At 38.5% G+C, this 20581-nt stretch overlaps 1 protein-coding gene across 3 annotated transcripts in view; it reads left to right on the plus strand.

The window, feature by feature from the left end:
- LOC116636134 (lithostathine-like) overlaps positions 1 to 13524 on the plus strand; it is a 20126-nt gene extending 6602 nt beyond the window's left edge. For 2 of the 3 annotated variants that reach the window (XM_032410585.1, XM_032410586.1), the window contains 5 exons: positions 11108 to 11195; positions 11754 to 11872; positions 12075 to 12212; positions 12829 to 12955; positions 13240 to 13524. In XM_032410585.1, the coding sequence (XP_032266476.1) occupies positions 11120 to 11195; positions 11754 to 11872; positions 12075 to 12212; positions 12829 to 12955; positions 13240 to 13307 (528 nt within the window). In that variant the 5' untranslated portion in view covers positions 11108 to 11119 and the 3' untranslated portion in view covers positions 13308 to 13524. The remainder of the gene's footprint in view (positions 1 to 11107; positions 11196 to 11753; positions 11873 to 12074; positions 12213 to 12828; positions 12956 to 13239) is intronic. The other variant, XM_032410584.1, reaches the window with a different exon arrangement.
- Positions 13525 to 20581: the final 7057 nt, after the last annotated feature.

Consider the following 20581-nt stretch of genomic DNA (forward strand, 5'->3'; position numbering starts at 1 on the left):
TATATATACACCACATCTTTATCCATTCATCTGTCGATGGACATCTTGGCTCTTTCCACAGTTTGGCTATTGTGGACATTGCTGCTATAAACATCGGGGTGCACGTACCCCTTCGGATCCCTACATTTGTATCTTTGGGGTAAATACCCAGTAGTGCAATTGCTGGATCATATGGTAGCTCTATTTTCAACTTTTTGAAGAACCTCCATACTGTTTTCCAGAGTGGTTGCACCAGCTTGCATTCCCACCAACAGTGTAGGAGGGTTCCCCTTTCTCCGCATCCCTGCCAACATCTGTCATTTCCTGACTTGTTAATTTTAGCCATTCTGACTGGTGTGAGGTGATATCTCATTGAGGTTTTGATTTGGATTTCCCTGATGCCGAGCGATGTTGAGCACTTTTTCATGTGTCTGTTGGCCGTTTGGATGTCTTCTTTGGAAAAATATCTGTTCATGTCTTCTGCCCATTTCTTGATTGGATCATTTGTTCTTTGGGTGTTGAGTTTAAGAAGTTCTTTATAGATTTTGGATACTAGCCCTTTATCTGATATGTCATTTGCAAATATCTTCTCCCATTCTGTCAGTTGTCTTTTGGTTTTGTTGACTGTTTCTTTTGCTGTGCAAAAGCTTTTTATCTTGATGAGGTCCCAATAGTTCATTTTTGCCCTTGCTTCCCTTGCCTTTGGCGATGTTTCTAGGAAGAAGTTGCTGTGGCTAAGGTCGACAAGGTTGCTGCCTGTGTTCTCCTTTAGGATGTTGATGGACTCCTGTCTCACATTTAGGTCTTTCAACCATTTTGAGTCTATTTTTGTGTGTGGTGTAAGGAAATGGTCCAGTTTCATTCTTCATTTCTTTGTTGGCTTTAGGTCTCTCTTAATCCTTAAGGACATCTGTATTCCTTTTGCCCCCTCCACCTTAAACCAGCAGCGGTGCATATAGTCCTTCTCTGTGACTTTCCTTTCTATCACATCTCTTCCTCTTCTCTTCTGGCTTCCTCTTCTTTCAGCCAGAGATGGTCATCTACTTTTAATGTCTCATGTAATTATATTGGATTCACCCAGAAAATACATGATAATCTCCCCATCTCCATGTCCCTAATGTTAATTACATTTGTAAAGTTCCTTTTGTCATGTAACCAAATATATGCAACCTAATGTAATGTCCCATAATCCTAGAACTCATAGGTTCCAGGGATTAGGGCATGGACACCTTGAGGGACCACTATTCTTCCCAATCCGGTGATGCAATCTCACCCTGTCTGAGCTGACCTGAAGTGAAGATACTTCAAAATGTATGGTCTTTATATACCATTTAATGTGATTTTTCAAACATATTGCTGCAGAATGTTAATGTGGTGGATAAAGAGGTGCTGTCCTAGTCTCTCCTGGGAGTGTCATATAATGGACAATTACCATAGTACCTTTTAATCCAAAAATTCTGAATTCTGAAACACATCTGATTCAGGGACTGTGAACTGGTCTTTCATTGAATAGAAGCATCATAGTTTATTCTGCTCTCCTGATATATATTTAGCTTATTTCTATTCTTCTCTTACTACTAGTCTTGTAACAAGAAACCTTGAACATAGTTAATTTTGCATTGTATGTAAATATATTTGTATAATAAATACCAAGAAGTAAAACTTTGGGATCAAAGGATATATGCATTTTCTTATTTTTGATATATATGGCCAAATTGCCCGAAAGGGAGGCATCACGTTAATTTATCTTCTCTCACTTCATGTGTGAAGATTCTGCTTCCTCACAGTCCTGCTCATACAGTTTATAATCAAACTTGCAGATCTTTGCCACTATGATAGATTCAGTACAGTTTTACTTTAATTAAGGGACTTTACTTTTTGAGAAGTTTTAATTTTACAGAAAAACTGAGCAGAACGCACAGAGTTCCTATATGATTCAGTGCAGTTTTAATTTGCAATTATTTTATTATGTGAGCATACTTTTAATAGATTGATCATACTGTAGTATGAAGAATATTGTAATTCCTTTACTGTGAAATATTTGTTTATATTCCCTACAATTTTTATTGAATTATTGATATTTTTAAATTGATTTATAGAAAATCATTACATATTGTGTACATTTTTGGTATAAGTTAAAAACGGTTGTTCCCAGATTTGTCTTTTGACTGCTTACTTTATCAGACATTTTTCATTACAGAAGTGTTTTACTTTTATGTAAAATGTTATTAATATACCCTTCTATAATTTATTGGTTTTTATCATACTAAGAATTGCTTTCTGTAGATTGCTTATATATATGAATTAGGAATCCAAGTTCTAATTCTGAGCATATACTTTATCAAATACAACATACAAAAGTTGGCTACATTCCAGTAAAGGCCTTCATATACTACATGCATTGATATATTAAGGTTTTGTGAGGTGCATATTCATAAACCCTATAGCAAGATGGATGAGAATAGCAAGGGAAATATGTTCACTAATTATGCATAGGACCAACATATGAGGCTTCATTAAGTATTAAAGTCCTGAACATAGATGGTATTTGTTTACATCATAGGCATGTAACTATCACCGTGCTCTTCACTTAAAGGATGAGTCTTTGTCAGAATGCAGGGACCTTGCTCAGATAAGATCTTTTGTTCCAGGCATAATTTTTAATCTTTTCCTAAGTAGTTAGCATAGAGAGACAAAAAGCACCCATAACAGGAAAGTGAAATTGAGAGGAATGTATATTTCTGAGCTTTCTTGTTCTTATAAAGCTTTTGAAAATATTAGAGAATCAGCAAGTGTCATAAGACAGGAGAAGGAAAAGAATGGAAGAAAATATTGGGGGAGAATTAATAGGTGTCAGAAGAGAGGAATAAAAGAATAGAAGAGAAGGAGGAAAAATTCTGAAGGATCAGCAAATTTTAGATTTGAGTGGAAGGAGAAAAAGGGGGAATTGACGGATATTAAAAAAAGAAGAAGATACTATGGGGGAGGAGAGGGAGGAAAATCTTGGAACCTGGAATGTCTGGAATTTGAGATCGACATTAAATGTGCATGTGGCCCTGGACCTTGGACCAAGACTCCAGTCATGAACATGGGACTGACCTAGGATATGTACATTGGATCTGGACTATAGGCATGGACCATAAATCTGTACTGAATATGGACAATGGAATTGGACATTGGACCTTTTACCTGCACTTTTCATAATTTCAAATTTAGATGTTAGACCAAGACCTGGATCTCACATATTGGAGCTTAATCTGAACATATCATCTATACTTGGACATTGGAATGGGATATAAGACCCAAAACTTGGATCTGAATTTGTCTAGAACACTGAATCTGACCTTAATTATGTTCCATGGTCATGAACTTGGGTGTTTTCCCCTGACATTGACCTAGACATCTAATCTTAGACTTGGGACTTAGTCTGGACCTGGACATAGAACTTGGACTTCAATTCTAAACATAGATGCGAAATTGGACTTTAGAAATTTACCATGATCTTGGAACTTTACCTTGACCTGGACATCGAATCCGTAAATCAGAAATGAATTTGACCTATATCTTAGACCTGGTATTAGACCTGGATCTTGAATCTGGACAAGATCCAGAGTGGAAATATACCTAGGAATGCAACCTTGGACATGGTCTTTATCCTTGTATAGATATGAACTTTGGACCAGCCTTTGCACCTGGACCTAGACTTCACCTTGGTCATGGATGCTGACTGTGGATCTCTGACCTGAAAGTAGATTTTGGATGGAGAACCTGGACCTGTATAGTCTAGTTTCTTAAACACAACATTCAGTTGGAATTTATATTTTTTTGAACAGGCAATAAGTTACTTTGGAGAAGAGTGTCTGAGACTGAACTTCTTTCTTCTTATACAGCTTTTTTCAATAAATGATGCTTTAACTCATCTTAACTTGCTACAACTATTTGAAAAAAATCACATTTGAAATGAATGTGCTTTTTTGAGCTCCTTTGGTTAGTCTGGGTTTACTACTAAACATCTGTTTCTTAGTTCCAATTGGAACAAAAATTATGAAAATCAATGCCCTTTGGAATCAGACCAACTTGTTAACTGTCTGCTAAGATCAGGTCACACCACTCCTGTTTTATGCTCTCAAAATCCTATACTTACTCTTCAGTGCTCTTACCATATTATAATTAAATAATTAATTATGTTATTGTTTGAATAATTTCTTTCTAATTTTGTATCTACCAGTTGTCAGCAAATTATACTCAGTGGTCCAAAATCTGGTTCACTGCCTGTTTTTATACGGCCGATAAACTAAGAATTTTTTTTACATTTTTAAATGGTTAGAAAATAATCAAAAGAAGAATATTTTGATATTGTAAAAATGTTGTATGGTGGACAGATGGTAACTACACTTATCATGGCGAGCAATGAGTAATGTATAGAATTGTTGAATAAATATGTTGTACACCTGAAACTAATAACATTTTATGTTAATTATATTTCAGTAAGAAAGAATATTTTGTGACACATAAAAATGATATGAAATTCAGAGTTCAGTGCTCATAATTAATGTTCAACTAGAATACAAATGTGTTTATCATTTGCATATTGTTTTTGGCTGCTTTCATGCTACAATGGCAGAATTGAGAGACAGTATGGCCCACAGAGCCCAAACTATTTACTATCTGGCCCTTTACGAAAGTTTGCTGATCCTTGTCCTACACAGCAAAGATGAAGACCATTTTTGTCATTATTAGGACTGTATTCAGATTTTAGAGATTTTATTTATTTATTTATTTATTTATTTATTTATATTTATTTATCTATTTAAAAGATTTTATTTATTTATTTGAGAGAGAGAGAGAGAACACAAGTGGGGGGGTACAGGAAGAGGGACAAGCAGACTCCCCGCTGAGCAAGGAGCCCCATGCTGAGCTTGATCCCAGAACCCAGCGATCATGACCTGAGGGGAAGGCAGACGCTCAACTCAACTGACTAAGCCACCCAGGCACCCCTATTTATTTATTATTATAAAGATTTTATTTATTTATTTTGAGAGAGAGAGGGAGAACGAGCAGAGGGAGGGAGGGGGTGGAGGGAGAGGGAGAAGCAGGCTAGCAGGCTCCCCACTGAGCAGGGAACCCTGGGATCTTGACCTGAGCTGAAGGCTGACGCTTAACCGACTGAGTCACCCAGGTGCCCCCAGATTTTAGAGATTTTAAAATATGACAAATTACACATCTTAAAATCAACTTAATGTCGTAAATTTCCACCAATATAGGAAAGGATGCATAGTTTTGAAATATTTAGATGAGTAAATACTACAATGCAGTTAAAATCAAAGAATTAGAACTATCTCAAAGTAAATTTTAAAACCTAAGGCCAAATGAACAAAAAAAATTCTAGAATGTTATAAAAATTTGGCACATGAATGTTAATCTAGAAAGATGAAATAATACCATATAGGGTTGACATATCTATACACAATAAATGCTCAAAAATGTAAATTGGAAGGATTAGAAAATTCCTAATGGAGAAGTAAGAAGAAGTGAGAATTACATAAGAAGTAAAAAGTAACTGCTATGCTATTTCTTCATTGCTTTTTCTGTCTGCTTTTTTATTTCTTAAAAAAAAATAAAGATGTGAAGATGGCAAGATATCATCGCTGTTCATTCTAGATGGTGAATACGTAGATGTTTACTGTTTTCTGTTTCATAAAAATAATTCATAATAAAAAGAAAACATAGCTATGAAAGCATTTCTGATTTTTATTTTTATTTGTTTCTAAAAGAAATATGTACTCTGGAAATGCATTTCAGATCTGCAGAGTTGCCATCAACAAACCAATTATAACTGATGATAATCAGTTAGAAACATAATCTTAATTTTTTCCCAAATGAAGATAACTTTTGTATTATGACTAGTTTATCCTAAAAGAAAATAAATAATGAACAATAGCCTTTATAAAATACACAATAAATATATTAGAAGAACTAACATGATAAGCAACAGGAACTGTTCTAAGACCAATGTGAGGCACTGAAACCAAATAAAAATTGAGTTTCCTGATAAAAACTTTATTGCCCCAATAACTGCACAGTGATAAAATAGTTACTGTTCATTACTTACATATGATTAACCAAGTGTCAGCAGCTATCAACTCTCCAAGTCTCTGACAACTTCCCTCCTTGGCCTCAGGGACTTTGAGGTTTGTCCAGCCTGCCTTGTTTCACAAAGTGTATGGGGTCTCATTTTATTCCTTTCCCATTTGTTCTGACAGTCTTAGGATAAGGTGAAAGGACCAAAGTAGCAGCCTGGGTATTTGGTTAATATATCCCAATAGGCTGTGCTTTAATGATAAATCTCCAATAAAATATGTTTCAAGGTTATTTTTGATATGAGTTCTCCTGAGTCATCTTCCAGGAACTCTTCACATTTCACCATCCTTGGAAGAAATAGCCTAGATTCCCACAAAGTGATTATTTCCCCCTTGTATTAATTCCAAGAATAACTATACTAAGGCTTATCTGCAAATACTGTTGGACTTGGAAGTTGATAGGTATGAAAAGTACAAGTTGGACATCATATCTTTTGGCAAAGAAAACTTCTTAGAGCTCAATCTTGGTTACTCCAAAAGTAAGGATTTCTTTCTCACCACCAAGAAGTGGTCTGTAAATAACCTAAAACCAGCTTTTTAAGTAAATTTCTCAGGCCCGGTTAATGGGGATAGTTAGGAAGAACAATTACAAATAAAACAATAACAACTAAATTTTACTGAATTTAGTGACCTGTCATATAAAACAAAAGTCTTACATTGCAGTTAAGGATATTATAACCTTAAGGTTTATTATAAGTATAACATTATTTCAATTAAAATAGAAACAAAACTGAGTTTTAATAACTTCTAATAGGAAGATCTGAGTTTAAATGCCTTCTACCTAGCAATGGGGAAGATTCAGAAGGACAGGAAATCAAGTACAGCTTGAAAAGGAGAAGAGAAATTTTGGAGTGCCTATAAGTCCACCTCTTTTTTTTTTTTTTTTTTTTTAAAGATTTTATTTATTTGACAGAGAGAGACACAGCAAGAGAGGGAACACAAGCAGGGGGAGGGGGAGAGGGAGAAGCAGGCTTCCCGCCAAGCAGGGAGCCCGATGCGGGGCTCGATCCCAGGACCCTGGGATCATGACCTGAGCCGAAGGCAGAGGCTTAACGACTGAGCCACCCAGGCGCCCCAGGCCATTATAAGTCCACCTCTTACAGATAAATGAAGGACTCAGAGGTTTTCCATCTTCAAAACTATTTAAGCTCTGCTTTGAAAGGTGGAGTCTGATGATCACTCTTTTTAACTCTGAAGATATAATTTTTTTCTGGTTGGACAGAGAAAATCAATTACCGCATTGTTTTTCCTTGTTAACTGTTTACATATCTAAGTGTTAAATATTTATTTATAATACTTTAATATTTTATTTGAGTTTGTAAAATTTATTTTTAATATGTATTTTTATATATGATTGAACATGAATATTGTTCTATATTATGATATTTCTATTTTATGGTAATGATGAGAAAATACATATATGTTATTATTGATAGTGAACATGTAAGTTAAACTATAACTTTCTATCTGGAAAATTTTAAACATATAAAAATTGGAAGAATAGTATAATGTTCTTACATCTTACACTTAGATTCAGTAATTGTTACCAGATTGTAATATATTTGCTTTATTTCCTGTTGACCTCTCCTCCCTCCACACACAGACATTTTCTTGAATAATTTGAAAATAAGTTGTATATATCATGACATTTCACCTCTAAATACTTCACTATAAGTATCAGAAGTATAAGGAAATTCACTAACTATAATAACATTATCACAAGAAAAAAATTAAAATTCTGGGATTATCAAATATCAGCCCATATTCATATTTCACAGTTGTCCCTGAAATAACTTACTTTATTAATCAAGACCCAATTAAAATTTACTCACTTGATTAGGTTACTATATCTCTTTAGGTTATATTAATCTAAAATGGATTCTTTGCTCCATTTCACTGAGTTTTCAAGAATTTGAGAACATACTCCATTCTAGATTTGTAATTGCCATTACTCATTTCTCAAATAATTCTTTTAATGTAGCAAGATTATTTCTCAATCATCTTAATTATCATATTTGCGTGATACATTATTTTTTATACTTTTATTTTTTCAAAATTTTCAAATTCATTAGATATATTAGCTGTCCTCCAAATTACAGCAAATGACAGTTTTCCAAATGTTTCCACACTGCACAATGTAGGTGTCCATTTTTCTGACCTCCAATAATACTTTACTCCATCCTCAGCCCATTTCCAAGCCAATAACACATATTTTGTTTTTTGTTGTTGTTCTTCTTTTTCTTTCTTTTTTGTTTTGAGCTTCCTTTGTTCTTTTTTTTTATTATTATGTTAGCCACCATACAGTACATCATTAGTTTTTTTTTATTATGCTATGTTAATCACCATACATTACATCCTTTGTTTTTGATGTAATGTTCCATGATTCATTGTTTGCATATAATACCCAGTGCTCCATGCAGTGCATGCCCTCTTTAATACCCATCAGCAGGCTAACCCATCCCCCCACCCCCCTCCCCTCTAGAACCCTCAGTTTGTTTCTCAGAGTCCATAGTCTTTCATGGTTCCTCTCCTCCTCCAATTTCCCCCCCTTCATTCTTTCTTCCTTCTATCTTTTTCTTTTTTTTTTTTTTTAAACATATAATGTATTATTTGTTTCAGAGGTACAGGTCTGTGATTCAACAGTCTTACACAATTCATAGCTCTCATCATAGCACATACCCTCCCCAATGTCTATCACCCAGCCACCCCATCCCTCCCATCCCCCCCCCACTCCAGCAACCCTCAGTTTGTTTCCTGAGATTAAGAATTCCTCATATCAGTGAGGTCATATGATACATGTCTTTCTCTGATTGACTTATTTTACTCAGCATAATACCCTCCAGTTCCATCCACGTCATTGCAAATGGCAAGATTTCATTCCTTTTGATGGCTGCATAATATTCCAGTGTGTGTGTGTGTGTGTGTGTGTGCATACACCACATCTTTATCCATTCATCTGTCGATGGACATCTTGGCTTTTACATCATTAGTTTTTGATGTAGTGTTCCATGATTCAGTGTTTGTGTATAACACCCAGTGCTCCATGCAATAAGTGCCCTCCTTAATACCCATCACCGGGCTCACCCATCCACCCACTCCCCTCCCCTCTGAAACTCTCAGTTTGTTTCCCGGAGTCCATAGTCTCTCATGGTTCATCTCCCCCTCTGACTCCCCCCACTTCATTTTTCCCTTCCTTCTCCTATGTCCTCCATGCTATTCCTTATGTTCCACAAATAAGTGAAACCATATGATAATTGTCTTTCTCTGTTTGACTTATTTCACTTAGCATAATCTCCTCCAGTTCTTTTAAACTTTAATTTCTACTGAGTTCTCACTATAGTTATGGCTTTGGATTTACGTATTTTTGCATATATTTTGTGACATAATACTTTCTTTTCCCTTTTTAACAAAAGAATCTGTTAGCTATATTTCTTATTAGATTATTTTTGGGTTCTACTGACATTGGATTCTGAGGACATGAATCAATTATGAGCTTAACTGCATGATCTCATCACAAATCCCTACCATAGATGTTTACACACAGGCTGGTCTAAAAACCTATTGTGAGAGTCAGGGTATGTAGAAAATCCCAGCATAACTTTGTCCAGGACTGGCCAAACCAAACCTGAAACACATAGTATGAGCCACATGTTTCTTGTTATTGCCAAAATTGCCAACTCAGAAGTAAATCTGACCTAGGAACTTTTCTCAGTATCCATACATGAAACTGGACCCTCTCCCAGTAAGAATGTAACAGAAATAAATGTCTTTTCATCTAGAGCCAAATGATAGTCTTTGCAAGGGAGGTTGTTAGCAGCCCAGGGTAGTGAACATCTTGACGTCGCACCTCTAACTTAAATGCAATATAGGACGATATCTACAATTTCATCCAATTCCTGTTCTGACCCTTCTTTAACCCTCATTTTTTTTTTCCTTTGGCTCTGCATCATTTAACTCTAATCCTCCTTATGCTCTAATTTCCATTGCCTCTCATTTTATCCCATTGTAATTATCCATTAGGTAAGCTCCATCTCTCAGGAGACTAGCAAGGCAAGTTTAAGCATCTGATTTTCCATAATATCTTGGCTCAACTATTGAATCATCAGATGATTCTGAGTTTTCTTTAAAATTAACCACCATGTTTAAGAGGCAACCCTGAAATATCATCTCCACTCTTGGCTTTAGTTCCTTCTATGCTCTCACCTATGAGACCTGTGATACTTGTAATTGCCATACTTGCCTCCACTTATCACCCCAAATTATTTAATTTAACTGCACAAGACAGGAAGAAGTACATATGTATGCCTACAGAAGGGAGTTCTTGAGATATCAACCAGAAGAATTACTCCATTAGATGTTCCCCTTTTTTAATACTACAATTTGTGCCAACAGCCCCTAACACAGAAGAGGCAGGGAAAGAACAAACTTCACCTGTTCCTTGGGAAAGTTCTGACCTGCAAACAGGAAAGAGGAAATATTTGTGGCAATTCCCAGCCTTTGATGGGAAGAGACTCCTCCCTGTGGTGGTAATCTCCTTGAACCAATGCCAAGCACCTCCCATGACCCCTGTCCCCTCCACAATCCTGTAATTCATTTCAGTGCCCCTCCTTCAAATTTTCTTATAAAAGCCCAGTCTTCTCTGACCTGACAAACCATTGCAAATCCCTGCAAGACAGGTGAGTAGAAGCTGAGAGAAGATGAGACCCATGACAGGAATTATACTGTACATACTTGGGGGAAGGTACAGGAGGATCCCTGTCAGAAACACAGGAGCTCTGGTCTCAGCACAGGCAAGCTTGTCAGTTCTCAGGGGGTAGGAGGGCCACAGATTTCCAGTTCTTCCCAGAGCTATACAAGGGGATAGATGTCACTGAGATCAATTTGTTCCTAGGGGACTAAACAATGGAAAGACAAGGAAGAGGAGTGGCATCTCTGCATGCCCTCTCTCCAATCATGCTTTCCTTAGTGATCTCTGATTGCTTCCTCAGATCATAGACACGATGCTGCCTCCCATGGCCCTCCCCAGCCTGTCCTGGATGCTGCTTTCCTGCCTGATGCTCCTGGCTCGGGTCCAAGGTGAGCTTTCGCTGTTCCTAGCACTGGGTCCTTGTGAATGCTCAGGGCCAAGAAGAAGAGGAAGGCCCCCGTGGTAAAGTGGTGACACATATCCTCACACAAAGAAACTGCCTATAACTTGTCCATCATTACTCCTTCCTTCAGGGTAACTAGGGGTGGCCAGCATCACCGTGGTCCACTAGCACTGCAAGGAGGTCATTTCCATTTTGTCCCAGCACTCTAATTTGTGTTGGTAGGTGAAAGAGGAAAAGCGTGAAGGGTCAGTAATGAGATACAGGGAAGGAAAATGAGGACCCAGTGCAAGAATGGTCAACCTAGAGTGGGGAAGGGTTGGACTTTGAAAGGGAAGGATGAAAAGAAAAGAGAAGGTTCCCCATTTAGTGGGGTTGGTTCAAGATCAAGAAATCTTGAAAGTGTTGGCAATGGAGAGAGGCAGTCAGGATTTTGGCATCATTTCCCAAGCACTGGCTTCATACATATTCCCCTAGGTCACCTCCCTACCCTGATCCCCACTCTCCTATTTACTTCTTCCTTCTCTTTTATTTCCTCCCACCCTAGGTGAAGACTCCCAGAAGGATGTGCCCGCTCCACGGATCAGCTGTCCCAAAGGCTCCAAGGCTTATGCCTCCCACTGCTATGCCTTGTTTATGACACCAAAATCCTGGATGGATGCAGATGTGAGTACTTGGATTTCAGTTAGGGGTTTTAAGGGAAAGTACGTAAGAGACCTGAGGGGGGTCAGTTCCATTCTCCAGAATTTCTTGGGGGCAAGACTGAGCACCCACATCTTTTGCATATATACCCCTTCTCCCCTACCTCTGCCTACCCTCCCCCCAATGATGTCTCAGCCTCCCCCGAGTCTCTCCTTTCCCCACACAGATGGCCTGCCAGAAGAGGTCCTCGGGACACCTTGTGTCTGTGCTCACTGGGTCTGAGGCAAACTTTGTGGCCTCCCTAGTCAAGAACAGTGCGAACACCTACTCAAATATCTGGATTGGGCTCCATGACCCCACAGAGGTATGAACTCATCTTCTCTTCATAACCTCTCAAGATGCTATTGCCCCCCCCCAAGCCCACTCCCTGTCCCCTGTACCTGCCCAGTAAATGCCTTAAAGAGCCCTGGAGCTCAGAGATCCAGGAGGACATGAGGGGGAAAGGGAGGGCTCTGTAGCGGCTCACCAGCTGAGTTTTGTGGAAGTCCCTTGTCTCCAGCTGAAGTTAATCTGCCTCCTGTCATGCTTGTACACAATTTGCACATGAGGCCTTGTAATTCAGTTCTCTGAGCTTCACAGAGTCTGCACATATTGTGCGGAGGGAATCCTAAGTGAAGATAGGATCCATTTTTGCTCTATAGAACAGACACTGTCTTTGAGGTTCAGGGGGTAATTACAAATGCACCACTAGTTGCTGTTGAGTCAGTAACATGTTACTCTGGGTGGTTCTGTAGGTCTTTGTGATTACTGGTTTGGAATCTGCCAATAAGAGGAAGGAGCTGGGAAGAGTTTCCCAGAGGAGAGCTCTGGCTCCAGGGGAGCATCTAGATGAGCAGAGCAAATTTGGTGATGCTGGGGAGGGGTTCATGCAAGGAGAACTCTCATGGCTATTCAACCTCACCACACTCCATCTTCTATAGGGCTATGAGCCCAATGCAGGTGGATGGGAGTGGAGTAGCAATGATGTGCTGAATTACTTTGCCTGGGAGAGAGACCCCTCCACCATCGCAAACCCTGGCTATTGTGGGAGTCTGTCAAGAAGCACAGGTAAGTAAGAGAGGAGCTACTTTCTGCCCAGACTTTTCCATCCTCTTTTTCTCCATTTCTTGGCATGACCTTTAGAGAATCCTCCTGAGGTAGGAAATGTAGTGTTGGTTTGTCTTCCCCCATCCCCTGTCATCTCTCTTTTCTTTGAGTCTCCCTCCTCTGGAGCAGGACACTGATGAGGATGAGGGAGAGGCTTTGGATCCTAGGGCAGGATCTGGGATGCCTCTCACGTGGGTTCAAGAGCTCCACCAGCCACATCTACCTGAGCTCCTTTGTCTCTCTAGGATATCTGAGATGGAAAGATTACAACTGTTTTATGAGCCTACCCTATGTCTGCAAGTTCAAGGACTAGTTCTGGGGAGACGTGAGGAACCTGAGTTTTGCACGCAACTCATCATGGACATGGGACCAAGTGTAAAGAATACCCCTGCAAGAAACATTCTCCTATACCTCTAAACATGACCACCTCATTATGACCTTCCCTTCTTCTCAGCCTCATTTAAAACTCCTCTGTGTCTTCCATAATTTAGGTTTCAAATGGCAAAATAAAAAATAAATAAATTTAGTCTGTAATTACCTCTCTTGTGTGCTTCTGTCTCATAGAGAAACTCCGAGGAGGAGGAAGTGGTTGGGGGAGGAGACTCTGTGGGTCTTCTTTTTGCCCATTTTAACCCTGGTTTCTGGAAGAGTAACTAAATATGTATCACTACCAGCAAGTTTGTGATGACATGTTTCAATACTGTTCATGTAGGATTTGGGTTGTGCACCTTGTTCTCCCACACATTTTGCTGCACACAAATTCCTCCAGGTCTCTGATGGCATGATACAACCAGTCTAGAGGTTCAGATAATGTTTAGAACAGTACTTCCTAACTATCGGAGTGAAGGAAAATGAATAGGTTTCATCAATTTTTGAAAAATAGACTACAAATAAATCTAAAAATTAAATGGATAAAACAGATAATCAAAATGCAGACCTAATTTTTTTTATTAGTTTTGACAGACATATGAGTGATTTGTCAAATTACTGTACAATTTTCTAATATCTTTCAAATTCTGTTACTTTCCTTGCCATGGTCAGTTGGCACTGGTCCACTGAACTATGCATTGCCCTGTCCCTAGGGGGCACTTGTGAGAACAGACTCTACTGGGTCCTCCTTCTTTTGTCCTTAAAAATTCTGACCTTGGGGCGCCTGGGTGGCTCAGTCGTTAAGCGTCTGCCTTCGGCTCAGGTCATGATCCCAGGGTCCTGGGATCGAGCCCTGCATCGGGCTCCCTGCTCTGCAGGAAGCCTGCTTCTCCCTCTCCCACTCCCCCTGCTTGTGTTCCCTCTTTCGCTGTGTTTCTCTCTGTCAAATAAATAAAATCTTTAAAAAAAAAAAAAAAAAGATTCTGACCTCAGTCAGGACTGGAGTTGGGATGACTTTAACATCCGATAGGATTTTTGTTAATATTTTTTGAGTGAAAAAAAATGATGCTCTTTTGAAGAAATTCCCTTTGACTGAAGGCAAGACCCGGACTTTTCATGTATTTGTGTATATCAAGACCACTAATCTGTCTTCCATCTTATCACCACCCCTCCCTAGCCACATGTTTCTATTGTGAAACAAACTGTATTTGGCTAGTTCCCTAATCTGGAAAAGAAGTTGTCATATGAGACCACTGACAAAATTTGCCATATGAACAAAGAATACTACAACATTGCTAAGCAGGGTTATTACTTTTTGAATAAATAGATGAGATGAATGGACATTGTCACTTTTTAAAAATTAATATTTGTTAAATTCTTTTTGCTCTTTCAAAGATAGACTGCCTTGACTAAATACCCATTTAGCATTTTTGGTGGAAACACTTTTCTATCAGTTTAAATGAATTTATGATGTACAACCCCATGGGTCTTGATTTTCTGCCCTGGTTAAAGTAATAAAGATGGGTTAGAACAGTTCACAGTGACAGTGCTTGTGCCAATTCCTATTTTAGTTTGACCTCCTCCTTTGGAAAGGAACTGTGAGGACCAGAATCTGTTCTTCCAGTTGGAGAATCCCATGGTATAAGATAGGACATTTGTAGCTGTAGGTAAGAAAGATCCCAGCATACTTTGGCTCAAAAAATAAAGGTATGTATTGGATCACCTAATTGAAATATCTAAAAGCAAGGTAGGCTTTGAGCCCAGTTCATTCAGGGCCAACTGTCATTTCTCTGGGGGCATTCTTGTCATAAAATATCACTCTTCCAATTTTTATCATACCTTTGGTTGTAGTTTTCAGTTCTCTTGCCAACTTACATTGTGCATTCTTCTTTGTACTTTCCCTTTGGCCAAATAATTATGTAAATATGCTATGGTTATACTTAGCCTCCCTCTGACACACTGGTACTTAAAGTTTAGATGACATGATTTTTCAAATCTAGGCTGGTGATACTATATATTTAAAGAAGTGAATTAAGTCATGTGGTGAAGATATAATCAAAATACTGCCCTCTCCTCAGAGCAATGTAAAAATAGATAAAAGGACACTTGGAAATATTTGTGATATTGTGCCTTACTAAATATCTTGAAAACTTTTCTCTCAAATCAGGGTTAGACTGAACTGATCTTTATCTACTGTGTTTGGAATGTAACCTGAGATTTAGCCCACTTGAAATTTTGTTAAAGAATTATATTGAGATTTGGAAATACATATATAAAATTTTCTTATATAAACTTTGGCTGAAAACATTGTGCTGGTAGATATGCCCATTGTATATGTGGTTGGAATTTGGTTAACTAAAACCCAAGAGGTATTCTATTAAGGAAATGTTAACCAGAGATGCCGTCTGCAGGACATGCCTATAATAAGGTAAGTGTTACTGTGAATTTGTCATACGGATGATAAAAGTTTTCTAGTTGTATAATGCTTTATATACATTCATTCTTCAATTCCATCTTTTTTAAAAACTGTCGAATGCTCAGCATCTCTCGTTGCCAACTTCCTATAGATCCTTCCCCAGATTCTTAAGCCCATACAAATCATCTCTTTCTAAAAAATCATTGACTATCACAAGTGGAAGAACACTCTTGTTTTATTGGGGAAGAAAAGAATGTTCAAAGAAGAGTTGAGAGATAATTGTCCATGTGTCTCTGACATTTTTTGTACTTTCTACAAGAGAGACACTGTCCTGGACTGTCCTGAAGGATGTCTGTATAGTTAAGAATCTTTAAAAACAGAAAAGGGGTGCCTGGGTGGCTCAGCTGGTTAAGCAGCCAACTCTTGATTTCAGCTCAGGTCAAGATCTTGGGGTCATGAGATTGAGCTCTGCATCAAGCCCTGTGTTGGGCTCCGTGCTGGGTGTGGAGCTTGCTTAGGATTCTCTCTCTCCCTCTCCCTCTGCCACCTCCCACTCTACAACACTCCCTCTCTCTAAATAAATAAATAAATAAATAAACAAACAAATAAAACCTTTAAAAACAGAAAAGGCACACTGCACACCTGTCAGAATGGCTAAATCAAAAACACAAGAAACAACATGTTTTGATGAGGATATGGAGAAAAAGGAACCCTTTGTGCACTATTTGTGGGAATGCAAACTGGTACAGACACTGTGGAAGACAGTATGGAGATTCCTTAAAAAATTAAAAATAGAATTACCATATGATCCAGTAATTCCACTACTGGGTATTTACTTAAAAATACAAAAACACTAATTTAAAAAGATATATACACCACTATGTTCAATGCAGCGTTATTTACAATAGCCAAAATATGGATGCAACCCAAGTGTCCAATGATAGATGAATGGATAAAGAAGAGGTGGGGTGTGTGTGTGTGTGTGTGTATAATGGAATATTACTCAGCAATAAAAAAGAATGAAATCTTGTCATTTGCAACAACATAGGATCTAGAGTATAATGCTAAGTGAAATAGGTCAGCCAGAGAGAGGCAAATACCATATGATTTCACTCATGTGTGGAATTTAAGAAACAAAACAAATAAACAAAGAAAAAAAGAGACAAACCAAAGAAACAGATTCACATATAGAGAATGAACTGGTGGTTACCAGAGGGGAGGTAGATAGGGGAATGGGTAAAATAGGTGAAGGGGATTAAGAGTACATTTATCATGTTGAGTGCTGGGTGATATATGGAAGTATTGAATCACTATATTGTATACCTGAAACTAACACTGTATGTTAACTATACTGGAATTTAAAAAAAAAGGCATGGCATTTTCCTCCAAAGCAAAGGACAGGCTTACTTAGGGTTTTAGAAAATAGAGATAGTGTTTCCATCCAGAGTAAAGGAAGAAAGGTATACTTACTCTCCAATATAACTAAGATATCTCCTTCTGAAATAAAAGCTATGCTTACTTACTGCCCATTATAAAGACTCAGGTTTCCTAAGCTCCTATAGCATAATGATAGAAATATTCCTCCCTTATAATATAACCCAGTGCATATGAAGACATCTGTGCCAGCCCATTTATGTCCCCCCACCCATGGGACTTGGGACTTGTGTAAGGGGGACTATAGTGAGTATGTGGGGCTCATGTTGCTCAAGTCATCAAGTCTTTTGCCTTCTGCCAGTTATCAGTGACTTTTTCTTTTTCTGGAACTCAGAAGGTTCTGGATTCAGACAGTCCAAGTCATCTTGAAGTAAGTCCAAATACTACTGCTTTTTAGAGTTCTTCTATGTTTCTAAAGCTATCTTCACAATAGTTTTAAAGATGCTAATGATTAAATATTTGGAATCTTTGAACCTTTTGATTATAAGGTACCACACGAATAGACTGTCTTATTCATATCACAAATTCCCCTGAATGGTCACTGACATTCTAACTTGTCTTTCATAAAATCCTACCAGAATTTCAATGTTTAGTGCTATTGGCACCATAATCCTTGTCATGTTAAAAGGCAATGACTCTGAAGTTCATTATATGACTTGTAGTTGTTCATATTCAAATGGTAAAAGTATAAAAGAAACAAAAAACCCTGATCTCCTTAGCACTGCAATCCCACCTTGTCCTGATAACACTGAGTAGTGAAACAAATCAAATCAAGAGGCTTATACTAAGGGCAAAGAAGAGAATAAAGACATAGACCTTGCTTCAATGTAAAGAGTGTAGTGCTGCTCAGGAGGGGCCTTCCACAAGTGGCCATTCTGTGAGACTCAAGGGTGGGGACACATGAAGGGATTTCTGGAAATGGCTATCCAAGTCAGTGAACCAAATACTGGAAGAAAATCAAGCCAAACATGTTTATTTGAGAATGCCTGGCCTGATAAACCTCCAAGGAACATTCTGACTTGGAGCAAGAGGGTGGAATGTTTTATGGGACTTTACCATGGGAAGGTGCGTTGAAGTTCAGCTACTATCAAGAATAAAGGAACTGTTATTGAGGATTAGAAGCCATAACTTGAGCAATCTAAATTTTCTCTAAAGGAGTGGAGCAAAACAATTATAAGTTGATGTTCTGTATAAGTGGGAGCTGGTTGGGAGAACGGCCACAGGTAAGTACATGTGAAGTCAGAGAAGAAATTTCTCAGGTCTCATGTCCTTCAGGTGCTTTCATATAAGAAATAGAGAAATTATTCCCATTATACAAGTTTGAGTGAGGTCCATCTCAAGAAAGCAAGAATGGCAGAAAAGTCTGGCAGAATTCTAACGACTCTAATGACCCTTGATCTTATGATAATATCCCCCCTTCAGTGTGAGCATAGCTTGTATATATGATATCAACTCCTGAGTTATATTATGTTACATGGCAAAAAAGGCTTGAAGAGGCAATTAAGGTCACTAATCAGTTGATTATAAATCAATAAAAAAGGAGATTTCTGGGAGATTAGTTACATGAATTTCAAACTGCCTTCTCCCCTGTCCCAAACAGAGTCACTGCTCATTTTGTCTCCCTGCTTCCCTTGTCCCTGTGTCCCACAGATTGTCCTACTGCAGGCTCACAAACTCTCTGCCTCCTCATGTCATCCCCCAACCCCACCCGTCACTATTCCTGGAAGGTTTCTGCTCCTTCCTGGACTGCTCAGGGTCATGGGAACTGGGCATCTGGTTGCTGCTGGGGAAGGGCAAGGCCAACTCTGACTTGCACAGTTTGCCAACCTACCTGCGGGTAGGGCAACTACACCTTACCTGTGACAATTCGCAGGATGTACCAGGAAGAGGTTATTCCTGATGCCACAATTTCCTTATGTCAGTGCCCTCTGTAAGGCCTCTGAACTTCTACCCTTGCCCTTCCCTCATAATCAAATTCAAAGTCATATAGAAGAAGGATCTAGAGGGAAAGAGCTGCTTCTGGATTTGAGGAATTCACAAATTTTCTGGAGACCCCATACACAAATTAAATAAATAAGATAGCTGTAGCCTGATAGAGTATGCATTTCTGACTATTCAAGGATCTGAGCTTTAGAGGAGGGAGAGATCATGGATGTTTTTCTGTAATAGCTAGTTCTTTCACTAATGCTTTTGTGTCCTTTATTTGCTTGGACACAAGCTGAGACATGAGAAAAAGGAGAGGTCGGGGTTCTGACTTATTCTCTGTCCTTCCAAACCTCCAACCTGACTTCAATTTATCTGACCCCATGTGTTTGTGACCACGGGTGGGAATTGCTTATACTTATGCTGAGATGGGGAAGAACAATATGCCTCTCCCAAATACACACACACACACAGGTTTGTGATGCTGTGGTGCGTAAACAAATTGTGGGTTAAAGTATTGGATGCTTTCCATCGATAGAGGGATGGATAAAGGAGATGTGATATATACATGCAATGTAATATTGCATATCCCTTCTAAGTCAGCTTTATGAGATCTTCCCATTTGTGACAACATAGATTGACCTAGAGGGTACTATGCTAAGTGAAATATGTCAGACAAAGAAAGAAAAAACCATGTAATTTCACTTATGTGTGGAATCTAAAAAACAAATGAATAAACAAACAAAAAGCAGAAACAAACCCATAAATACAGAGAACAAACTGATGGTTGCGAGAGGGTAGGGGGATGGGGGATGGACAAAATGGGTGAAGGAGAGTGAGGGATACAGGCTTCCAATTATGGAATAAAGAAGTCATGGGGATGAAAGGTACAGCATAGGGAATATATTCAGTTATACTGTAATAGGGTTGTATAGTGACAGATGGTAGCTACACTTGTGGTGAGCATTGTATAACACACAGACTTGTGGAATCACTAAGTTGTATACCTGAAGCTGAAGTAACACTGTGTGGCAATTATACTTCAATAAAAAAAAGTATTAGGTATTTGTTGTTTTACATTTATTCACTTTTTGAGCTCTTCTTGTGGGGTCTTTATGGCTATGGCCAAGATCAATGATGGGTGGTTTTTTACTGAAATCAGTCAAGCCTCAGAGAGCTGGATGTGTTGATTATAAAGACACTAATAAGAGGGAGATCAGCAAGCTTTGTTACTATAAAAAAAAAAAAATGACCTGGAAGTAAAACTTTTTGAGTTCAGGTCACCTGCCTTCAGCCCAGGTCATGATCCCAGGGTCCTGGGATCTAGCCCTGTGGCGGGCTCCCTGCTCAGGGGGGAGCTTGCTTCTCCCTCTCCCTCTGCCCCTCCCCCTGCTGTGCTCTCTTGCTCTTTCTCTCTCTCAAATAAGTAAAATCTTAAAAACAAA

Source organism: Phoca vitulina, unplaced genomic scaffold (assembly GCF_004348235.1).
Source record: "Phoca vitulina isolate PV1807 unplaced genomic scaffold, GSC_HSeal_1.0 scaffold12, whole genome shotgun sequence".
In the NCBI taxonomy this organism is placed as follows: Eukaryota; Metazoa; Chordata; class Mammalia; order Carnivora; family Phocidae; genus Phoca; species Phoca vitulina.